Source organism: Pollachius pollachius, assembly GCF_949987615.1.
Source record: "Pollachius pollachius genome assembly, chromosome: 17".
In the NCBI taxonomy this organism is placed as follows: Eukaryota; Metazoa; Chordata; class Actinopteri; order Gadiformes; family Gadidae; genus Pollachius; species Pollachius pollachius.
In genome coordinates this window covers 18,051,315-18,063,814 of record NC_136950.1, presented here as the reverse complement: position 1 = coordinate 18,063,814, position 12,500 = coordinate 18,051,315, and the positions used below count along the sequence as shown (strand labels likewise).

General features: G+C 43.8%; 1 protein-coding gene across 2 annotated transcripts in view; it reads left to right on the top strand.

Moving 5' to 3' along the window:
* LOC307088751 (receptor-type tyrosine-protein phosphatase mu-like) overlaps positions 1-12,500 on the top strand; it is a 115,163-nt gene that overhangs the window by 67,520 nt on the left and 35,143 nt on the right. The window contains exons 15-19 of one of the 2 annotated variants that reach the window (XM_079754731.1): positions 232-407; positions 1,533-1,627; positions 2,069-2,105; positions 6,386-6,454; positions 7,863-7,995. In XM_079754731.1, coding sequence (XP_079610857.1) covers positions 232-407; positions 1,533-1,627; positions 2,069-2,105; positions 6,386-6,454; positions 7,863-7,995 — 510 coding nt within the window. The remainder of the gene's footprint in view (positions 1-231; positions 408-1,532; positions 1,628-2,068; positions 2,106-6,385; positions 6,455-7,862; positions 7,996-12,500) is intronic. The other variant, XM_079754732.1, reaches the window with a different exon arrangement.

Here is a 12,500-nt window from a genome sequence, read left to right as displayed (position 1 = left end):
ATGGGATAGTTGTTCTAATGGTGGCAGGCTGGGGTCACTATGGGATAGTTGTTCTAATGGTGGCAGGCTGGGGTCATTATGGGATAGTTGTTCTAATGGTGGCAGGCTGGGGTCACTATGGGATAGTTGTTCTAATGGTGGCAGGCTGGGGTCATTATGGGATAGTTGTTCTAATGGTACCAGGTGGTGGTGGAGGAGGAGCTAGTACTAGTAGTATTCTTTGTATCACAGTAAGTACCAGGTGGTGGTGGAGGAGGAACGCCCCCGCAGGCAGCAGAGGGGTACTGCAGAGATCCTGCGGTGTTACCCCGTCCCGGTCCACTTCCACAACACCAGCCACCTCAACTCCTTCTACTACTACACCGCCGAGATGAGCACCATCCAGAGGCCCCTGGCCTTCTGCATAGGTACTGTACACAACATACTGCTGTACACTACACACACACACACACTACTACACACAACTACACACTACTACACACTACTACACCGCCGAGATGAGCACCATCCAGAGGCCCCTGGCCTTCTGCATAGGTACTGTACACAACATACTGCTGTACGCTACACACACACACTACTACACACTACTACACACTACTACACACTACTACACACTACTACACACTACTACACCGCCGAGATGAGCAACATCCAGAGGCCCCTGGCCTTCTGCAGAGGTACTGTACACAACATACTGCTGTACACTACACACACACACACACTACTACACACAACTACACACTACTACACACTACTACACCGCCGAGATGAGCACCATCCAGAGGCCCCTGGCCTTCTGCATAGGTACTGTACACAACATACTGCTGTACGCTACACACACACACTACTACACACTACTACACACTACTACACACTACTACACACTACTACACACTACTACACCGCCGAGATGAGCAACATCCAGAGGCCCCTGGCCTTCTGCAGAGGTACTGTACACAACATACTGCTGTACACTACACACACACACACACTACTACACACTACTACACACTACTACACACTACTACACACTACTACACACTACTACACCGCCGAGATGAGCAACATCCAGAGGCCCCTGGCCTTCTGCATAGGTACTGTACACAACGTACTGCTGTACACTACACACACACTACTACACACTACTACACACTACTACACCGCCGAGATGAGCAACATCCAGAGGCCCCTGGCCTTCTGCAGAGGTACTGTACACCACACACCACTTGTACTTGTACTTCATACTACTACTACATACTACTACTGGACACTACTCACGTACTACACACTCCTCTGCATAGGTACTGTACACGTGTACATAATGTATACATTAATGTATATAGTGCATAGATTCTGTGTATATAATGTATATATTAATGCATACAATGTATATATTATTGTATATATTCCTCTTGGGGACAACAGGACGCACGGGGGCTGCAGGAAGGCTCTTCTGCTATATATAGTATATTATGTGTATATTAATGTTTATTTGAATGAGTATATTCATGTATGTCTGAATGTGTCTGTAGGGGACAACAGGACGTACGGGGGCTACAGGAACGCTCCTCTCCTTCCTCATAAGAGCTACAGCGTGTACTACCAGGCGGTCAGCACTGCCAACGGGGTGAGGGGGACGGGGGGGGGTGAGGGTATGAGGGGGTGACGGTGTGTGTGTGTGTGTGTGTGTGTGGGAGCGGTGGGTGTTTGGGGGGAGAGGGTGTGTGTGGGTGTGTGTGTGTGTGTGTGGGAGCGGTGGGTGTTTGGGGGGAGAGGGTGTGTGTGGGTGTGTGTGTGTGTGTGTGGGAGCGGTGGGTGTTTGGGGGGTGAGGGTGTCGTGTGGGTGTGTGTGAGCGTGAGGGGTGGGGGTGTGTGTGTGAGGGTGTGCGTGTGTGTGTCGGTGTGAGGGTGTCTGTGTGTAGGGGGGGGAAACAAAATGTTTGTTTTCTTCTTGCCATAGTCTAATATCTCTCTCTCTCTCTCTCTCGCTCTCTCGCTCGCTCTCTCTCTCTCTCTCTCTCTCTCTCTCTCTCTCTTCCCCCCCTCTCTCTCTTCCTCTCTCTCTCAGGAGACAAAGATAGATTGTGTCAGAGTGGCCACTAAAGGTGAGTCAGTGTTCTGTTGTTCAGCGTTTTCTCTACAAACAATATCTATGGTGATCACTCTCGACCAATCAGATGCTTTATTCCCCTTCACCAACCCTTTGCTGTTATGCCAGCCAATGAAACAGAAGGGATGAAGCAATGAGGGCGGGCATCCCATCACAAACGGGACCCATTTTGAAGAGACGGAGGGAGAGTTTTACCAAGTTTCTCAAATAACTGTTGGCTTGAATACTGCAGTATTGATACTACTGCAGTAAAACTACTGCTGCAGTTGCTGGTCCAGTCAAGTAGATATTATTTGAACAGCCCTTAATCCCAGTTCCAGTCTCAAAGGGCTGAACAGGCTGTTTGTTTATGACACCCCCCTCGCCCTAGCCTCCCAAAAGGGCAAGAAAAAACTCTTAATCAACGAAGAAATCTTGAGTAGGACCGCAGAGTGGGGGACCCCTCCTTCCAGGGTGGTTAGGGGTGCAAGGGGTGCCATAAAATACACACATAATAGTGAAAAAAGCAACCATTTTAAGTATACTAAAAAACAATGGAAGATGTTGAGAATGTTCAGAATGTTGTCCAATGGGGCGGAAGGCTGGCTGATGAGCAGGCTTGGAGCCGTCTGGGGCGGCAGGTTCCGGCAACGATAACGCCACAACAAAACCAGGATTAGGGTTGGATGGGGCAGGATGGACAAGGAGTGGAGCTCTAATCTAGTGCCTATCGACAGAAGGGATAGGCTAGTGCTCTCTAACAGGTGGATTCAGCTGAATCGAGAGTCCTTGGAGAAGAGGTAGCTTTTCGTCTTGGATTTGAATTTCTCGGCAGAATCAGCTTCCCGCTCTGTTGACGTCCTGCTGATTTATTTAAAATCTTGAGGGTTTGCAGCTCTTGAAGACCGGTGGGCCAGGAGAGACCATAGGGAATATAAGGTCCTTCAGGGAGGATCGGGCAGGATTCATAGGCATACAGTAGCACCTTCAAATCTGACCTGGCCTTAATTTTAAACCAGAGGAAGGAGGAGAGGATAGGAGCTATTGTTCTGGTTCTTGTTAGCAGTCCAGCTGTGGTGTTTGGCACAAGATGGAGGGTTTGTGTTGTTTGTTATACCAGAGAACAGTGCACTGCAGTTATCTAGTCTAGACTAAATAAATGTGTAGATACGTTTTGGGCTGAATCTAGCAATGTTTCCAAGCTGAAAGAATTTCGATCAAACAAGACCGGTCAGATAAGACACCAAGACCTTTGACCCGGGGCAACCACTGCGCATTTGAGTTGCAGGCAGGAAGGATTCCACCTCCTGGATCTGGGAGGAGATGTTGATACAAGAGGAACATCGATTTTAGGCTCGTCAGCATAACAAAGAAAGCTAATTTCGCAGCTGTGAATAATATCACCCAGAGGAAGCATGCAGACCAAGCAGTGGACCAAAGACCGGCCCCTGAGGGATACCAAAGCTTAGGTTGCAGTGTTTCAAATTTGGTTCCTGACAAAGAACAAGTTGCAGAACATTTTTGAAATAACAGCTAAACCAAAGAAGAGCCTCAGATGCCAAAGAAGTGTAAGTCAAGAAGAACGCTGGTCAATTCTGTCCTAGGCGGACCTAAGACCTGAGACCTGAGGTCCAACAGGGAGCTTCACTGCTGTCCTTGGTAAGGAGAAGATCCCTCACCTCTCTGGCCACAGCAGCTTCAGAGAAAAGTAAAAAGCCCTGATAAGTTGTTTGTCACCAGGCAATGGTTTGGTTAGCTACAATTCTTTTAGTACTTTAGAAGGAAAGGAAGGTTAGAGGCGGTCCAATCGCTGCTGAGCTGCTTCATTGTCTAGGCCGGCTTCTGGAGAAGAGGTTTTGTCATTGCAGTCTCAAAAGTAGCAGGAACTGTTCCAGTAGACAAGTTCATAAGGTGAACATAGCATACATGCAACGGCTTCAGATGCTTTGTTAGTTCGGTGTTAGTTCAAGTTCATCCAAGGAGATGTTGCTGAACCGAATATAAGGCATAACCATATAACTAGTGCAGAGAAAGTTCTACCTTAGTATTAATACTGCTACATTGGTAGTACTACTGCATAAATACTTCTGAAGTTATAGTACTGCTTCATAAATGATACCGCTACATTGTTAGTACTACTGCATAAATAATACTGCTACAATAATAGTCCTACTGCAGTAATAATTGTACAACAATAATATTACTATCACAGTAGTCACACTGCTACAGTAATAGTTTACAATAACTGGTGCTAGAGTAATATTACTTCTGCTTTAATAATATTACTACATCACAATAATAATAATAATACAACAGTAATAATACTACGACAATATTAAAACTACTGCAGTAATAATGCTATTAAAGTAATACTGCTTTAGCAGCATTAAGACTACTGCATTGCTATAACCACTCACAGTCATAGAACAACTACAGGATAAATTATCCTGCATTGGCATTCATACTGAAGTCATAATACTACTACAGTAAAAGTAGTACTATAGTAATATAACTACAGTCATAATGCTACTTCGGTAATAGTTGTACTATATTGATAGTAGAGCCACATAATGCTACAGTTATGGTAGTACTGCATTAATATTAAGCCTCCACGATGTTGTTTAGTGAGTGTGATGATGTCGGCTTGTGACTCACATTACTCTGATGATGTCGTTTAGTTCCTGTGGAGCTAAGCTGTGGTCCAGATTCTATCACCTCCTAGGGTGTACTGAGGGAACACACACACACACACACACACACACACACACACACACACACACACACATACACACACACATATATATATGTATATATATATACATATATAGGCACACACACACACACACACACACACACACACACACACACACACACACCTAAACACACACACAGACACAAACACATATACATATAGGCACATAAACAAACACACACAAATATAGGCACACACTCACACAGCCACACACACACACATATATACGCCCCATCACACAGACACAAACACACACACACACACACACACACACACACACACACACACACACACACACACACACACACACACACACACACACAGTCTCCAGTCTGTGGTTTTAATTTAGGTCTTTATTGGAGCTGCGAGCCAGCTGGAAACTGCAGAGACAGCTGATTGGCGGAGCCAGTCCCTGGCCACTTGTCAGTCACCGGGCAGCAGCCAATCACCAGTGCTCTGGGATGCTGGCTCTCTGTCACAGGAGGAGATAAAGACAACTTAAAAACACACACACTCACGCACCCTAACAGACACACACACTCACAGGCAAACACACAGACACACACAAACTCAGTGACCATAAGCCTACTATACTTTACTTCATAATATTCTATATTGTAAACCTCCTCACCACTGCTATACGATATTATACTATACTGTGCAGTATACTACTATGTAGTACAGTCGACCCACATCGGCAATTGCAAGCACAATAGGATGCTGTAGGAGTTGTCATGGTGACTGACACGATGCTGTAGGAGTTGTCATGGTGACAGATAGGATACTGTAGGAGTTGACATGGTGACTGAAGGGATGCCGTACGAGTTGTCGTGATGATTGACATGACGCTGTAGAAGTTGTGATGCTGACCTACTGGAGGCTGTAGGAGTTGTCATGGCGACAGATAGGATACTATCGTTTTTGTCATGGTGGCTGGCAAGATGCTGTACGAGTTGTCACGGTGACAGAAAGGATATTGTCGGAGTTGTGATGCTGACTGACTGGATGCTGTAGGAGTTGCCATGGTGACCAACAGGACACTGTAGGAGTTGCCATGGTGACCAACAGGATGTTGTATGATTTGTGATGGAGCCTAACAGGATGCTGAAGCCCACCTTAACAAGATGTTCATGTGATGGGTGGAGAAGTGACTGTATTCTCTGCACAATTACTAATGTTTCTGCTTATTCATGACTCACAATATAACTAATGATGGCTGATTCTATCCTTTTTTCCTCTCTGTTTGTCTGCCCGTCTCTTCCTATACCTGAATGTCTCCCTCTCTCTCTGTCTGTCTCTATGTTCCTCTGTCTGTCGCCCCTACCTGTTTGTGTGTCTACCTTTTTATCTGTCTGTCTGTCACTCTCCCTACCTGTCTGTCTGTCGGTGTGTCTACCTACGTGTCTGTCTGTCTATCTGTCTGTCGGTGTGTCTACCTACGTGTCTACCTTTCTGTCTGCCTGTTTGTCTACCTACCTACCTGTCTGTCTGTCTGTCTGTCTGTCTGTCTCCCTGTCTGTCTACCTGTCTGTCTGCATGTCTAGCGGCTATAATAATGACAACAACGCCATACGTTCGAATCGCACCTCCGCCTGGAGACAAGCAGCTGGCAGGTACTTTATACTATATATACTCTATATACTATATTATACAGACACACAGAAGGTACTTTATACTATATATTCTCTATATACTATATTATACAGACACACAGAAGGTACTTTATACTATATATACTCTATATACTATAGTATATACACAAACAGAAGGTACTTTATACTATATATACTCTATATACTATATTATATTGACAAACAGAAGGTACTTTATACTATATACACTATATAGACTATTATTTACACACACACACAGACATATACATATGTGTACAACATATACACACAAAAAGAGTGTGTGTGTATGTTGTAGTGTGTTTGCGTGGGTGTGAGACTCTTCCTAACCCTACTCCCTTCAGACCAAATCAATCGATACAAAAACAGAGCAGACAAAACTAGTCGATAGCCAAGCACTGGGCTGACCTTGGAGAAAGTAGACGTCTAAATCTATTATGAAGAAGAGAAAAGAGCATTTTACATCAAAATCTATAACTAAGTAGAAAAAGTACTATCATACGACTTAATGTACAACTGAGACGGGAAAAAACTATCATTCTGTAATACTAAGAAGACATGAGACTCATGTACGCCTTAATGTATTGCTAAGAAGAGAAATGACTATGAATGGTCTAAACGTTTTACTAAGAAAAGAAAAGACTACATATGATTTCGACACCCGTACACATATCAGTTAGCGTTTGTTAGAAGTGCTGAAAGCGGCAATCTCAAAGATCTCCATTTTGTTATCCATGCGTTGCCTATGGAGATTAAAGTCTCGCAGAACAGCAGCTGGGTGAGGGGGAGTGATTCACTAACTGATAGGATCAATCACCAGAGGATCACCTTGTGTTACCTCATAAGGTGATAGATACCAACTGAACTGAGATTTATTTAATTAAAATCTTTGAAGATCTTCTAGATTGCCTCGTTAACGATAGTTAAAGGAGCAGTAGGCGATATTTCTGTAAAATAATTAAGTCAAATTTTTCAAATAGCTAAAAAATGTCTCATAAATGTTCATAAAAGTAAGTAGTTAATGGTAGTTAAGGTAATTACTAGTAGTTAATGTAGTAAATGTTAGTCCATAATAGTTAGTTGTAGTTACTCGTAGTTAGTGGTAGTTAATGATATTTCACGATAGTTAGTGGTAGTTAATGATAGTTAGTGGTAGTTACTAGTAGTTAATGATAGTTAATGATAGTTATTGGTAGTTAATTGTACCTAGTGGTAATTAATGATGGTAAGTGGCAGTAAATGATAATAGGTGGTATTAACTAGTAGTTAATGAAAGTTAATGATAGTTATTGGTAGTTAATTGTACCTACTGGTAGTTAATGATGGTAAGTGTTAGTAAATGATAGTTTTTGGTATTAACTAGTAGTTAACGCTGGTGAATGTGTTCCAGGCGCGGCCACTAGGCGGCCCGAACCCGAGCAGGAGAAACAGTCGGACCACACGGTGAAGATCGCCGGGGTCACCGCTGGAGTGCTGCTCTTCATCATCATCTTCCTCGGGGTCATCCTGCTCATAAAGAAACGGTACGACGCACACACACACACACTCACACACACACACACACACACACACAGGTATTTTATTATAATTCTAACATATATCAAATCTAAATCAAATCACAATCTCATCTATTGTGCGTGTCAGTGTGCTTCTGCTTGTGTGCTTGTGTGAGTGTGTGTGTCTGTGTGGTTCAGGTTGTGTGTTCATGTGATCTATTTTATTTAGCCAAATTCAGCCATCACCATCATCATCACCATCTTCATCATCACCATCACAATAACACTCTTCCTCCTCTTCATCATTACCATCACATTAAACATCTTCATCATCACCATCACATTCACCACCATTATCATCATCAACCCCATCGTCATCATCACCATCGCCATGGTGACCCCCTCATGAGTTCCTGTCATGAGTTCAGCGTGTGACATGGCTACCAAGGAAGGCTTTATATAATATATAATATACAACATCATATATCCTATATTTTATATATAATATACAGTAGATATATAATACATCATGTGATATATAATATACATGGTATCAGTGTTGCTGATTTCAAAGGCTTTATCTGTACTGAAGCCAAACTGCTAAGAGGCTGTTTACTGGTTTAGAAGTCCTGGTCAACACAGAGGGGGGTGAGGGGTGGAGGGAGGGAGGGGGGGGGGGGGGGGGGGGGGAGAGGCACAGCGCTCTCACTCGGTTAACTACAGCCTCTGATCTCTTTCATCACACACGCACACACACACACACAGGGTGTAATATTACATGGTGAATAATGGAACAGATTGCGTTTTAATCACCATTAAACTGACTATACTGCAACATCTAACATTAGCCTTCAGAGAAACACTAGCACACACACACACACTATACACACACAAGCACACACTTTAAACACACATTCACACAAACTATTCACACACACCCACTATAAGCACACACACACAAACTATTCAAACACACACACTATAAACACACATACACACTATGCACACACACACATTTACACACACACACACACACACACACACATACACACACACACAGCAAGGCTAACTATACGCACACACACACACACACACGCACACAGACACACACACACACACACACTTAAGAGAAGAAGGGCCATTTGATGAAAGAGTTTCTTCTTTGTTGCTGCCAGCAGGATGGATACACACAAAAAACACACACTACATACAGACCCTTTCACCATACACAGATTACACAAACACTACATACACACACACTATAAACCCTACGTACCACTATACAATATGCAAACATTATACACGCGCGACATACACACCTCTACACCATACACACATTACATACACACTACACACACATTATGAACACACTACATACACACACAAACACTATACAAACATTTCACACACACTAAAGACAACTACCAGGACTTGCAGACTGAGGACCTGATTCTCCCTTGAATGTCCAACATGACGTCACCAAAACTCCTGAGAAGAAACGCCTGCAGGCTGAGAGAACTCTAGTCCACAGAACCGGATCCAAATTGCAGAACCAGATCCAAACCCAGGTTCCTCAGAACCAGATCTTAACCCAACCTCACCATATAGACTTGAAGCAAATCCTTAATGACAGCACCAATTGTAAATGTGTTGTGTGTTGAGTCTGTGTATATTATGTACAATATACGTAGTTGGCCTTAGGTATTAAATGTATCACCAAATACTACGTCCCTAAAATGGTACAATTCAGGCCAAGGGCTGAACACTAAACAGTAAGTACTGCGTCCTAGTGTCGGAGACCCACCGCCATGCAGATGAATATGGCTAGAGTTCTCAGCAGCCTGGTTGGTTCTTATCCGTTCGTTCCTCTAACGATGTAAGCCTAATTAAAAAGGTTAATGAAGGTTTAGAAAGAAGCGCAGCGCAGTGGTTCTAGTTTGAGCATATTCGCTCGCATCAAAACAGCTTGTTAAAGCGGACAGATTTCTCTCAAATTGGTCTTTTGCTAAAGACCGGACATTGGACCATGTTTTAGTATTTGTGACAGTATTTCATCGCTGAAAATTAAATAGATATTCAGCATGTTTTCTTTCCGAATATCAGACCTTGTGTGGCATTTGGAGAAATACGTGTGAAACATTGTTCAGCGTGTAAACAAGACTAATCTGAAATAAATCATCTCCCGATGAGCAATCGCAAAGAAGAATGAATAACGATAGAGCCTCTAAAACGAAGTAATCGTGTGTACTCTTGTGTCAAACACATCGCAGTATGCACAGAGGGGAGTTCTCAGCTGTGCGATTCACTAGTATTTGCTCTTTCATATAATAACATAATTATAGAAGTCAATATCATTATTGACATATTATGATTATCTCCTACCTTGTTTCCTACTGAAGAATGAAGGCTTTCCCTCAAACTTAAACCAAACCAGCCGTTCTGGACATAAGATCTACTAATCTCTGTCGGCCTTCCAGGCATCAACAGTTTTGATGGTGAGCGAAAGGCCTGTTTGACTTGAGATGTACAGAGAGACTTCTTCGACATGCAGGACACAGCCTGAGATTAAAACAGCGTCTAAGTAAACCGCGTGTTCTCTGAACAAAACCAGACATGTTTCACCACTTGATGAAAGAAGATAAATGTAAAGAAAATAGAAGTTGACTGTGTGGTGTCACGGCCCCGTGTTGAACAGGGCGGGTCTGGGCAGACCTCGCTAGTGTCAGCATCGAGGCACTGATAGCCACACGCTAGTCGGAAGCTCCCACGTTTTAGCCCTCGCTTGCATGGGTGCACACGAACACACACTAAACCATGCACAATATGCACACTTTACACATACACATTATATACACATTATATACACACCTATACACTACACACACCTGACACAAACCATATTATATACACTATAGACACGTACTGTATACACACGCTTTACATTATCCTGACACTTTAAACACACACACAAAAGCTTAACACACACATTGTAAATAAATATTTAAAAGAACCAATGCCGGCTCCTCCTACTACCTGCCCTTCTCCCGAATGACTCCTCCCATCACAGGCTCCTCCCATTTCAGACTCCTCCCACTGGTGTCTCCTCCCACTGCTCCTACTGCCTTCTACAATAAGTGCATGACTGACTCCTCCCACCACAGGCTCCTCCCATTCCAGGCTCCTCCCACTGTTGTCTCCTCCCACTGCTCCTACTGCCTTCTACAATAAGTGCATGACTGACTCCTCCCACCACAGGCTCCTCCCATTACTGACTCCTCCCACCACTTACTGCTGCCACTGCGCAAACCTCTTGCTAGTTCTATCTAACCCGCGGCCAGGCAGCAACCAAGGCAGGGCTGTCGGTTCCACTCTGCCACCTGATAATTTGACTCATCAGTTTTCTTTTTCTTAGACATTAATCTATTTTTCTTTTCTTTCTTTCTTTCCCCTCATTCCATCCTTCCACTCAGACGAAGAAACTATCAATCCTACACTTACTACCTGTGAGTAACCCCTGAACCCTGAGCTTAGTCTGTACGCTAACACGCGGCTAGCCGACATCCTCATCATCCTCCACCTCACTTAACAAGTAACACCATTTAAACCATCGCTCGCAATATAAAGACTTCTCTTCATTCACAAATAACTGAATAAAACAACACCGATTTTTGGGCAAATAACATAAGACTTTTAACTTTGTATAATGAACTTTGTGATACTTTTTTAAAAATAAATTTACCTTGTAAAAAAAAGTGTCCGAGAAGCCTAACTCTCACTCGGACTCGGACATTAAATACATCGGGGCTCCGACGAAGCTCCACACGTCCACACACACCGCCCAGACAGAGCTCCACACACACACACACACACACACACCGCCAGAGCTCCACACACACCGCCCAGACAGAGCTCCACACACACACACACACACTCTGCCAGAGCTCCACACACACCATCCAGACAGAGCTACACACACACACACACACACACACACACACACACACACACACACTGCCAGAGCTCCACACACACACACACAATGCCAGAGCTCCACACACACCGCCCAGACAGAGCTCCACACACATCATCCAGACAGAGCTCCACACACACACACACACACACTGCCAGAGCTCCACACACACCGCCCAGACAGAGCTCCACACACACACACACACACTGCCAGAGCTCCACACACACCGCCCAGACAGAGCTCCACACACATCATCCAGACAGAGCTCCACACACACACACACACACAATGCCAGAGCTCCACACACACCGCCCAGAAAGAGCTCCACACGTCCACGTGACGTTTTAAATGACCACGTTTAAAACCAAAGATAACGTACTGGTTGAAGCCTCTCCAGTTCATTTCACTGCATCACCACGGAAAGCTCTGCCTATCAGTTTGTTTTTAACTTGGTCAACTAAGCTAAAATACATGATAAAATAAAGTATGATATTAAACCTAGTTTAAGATTATCAGACACCAACAAATAGATATTTAGTGAGTTGGTAAATGTGATAATAGT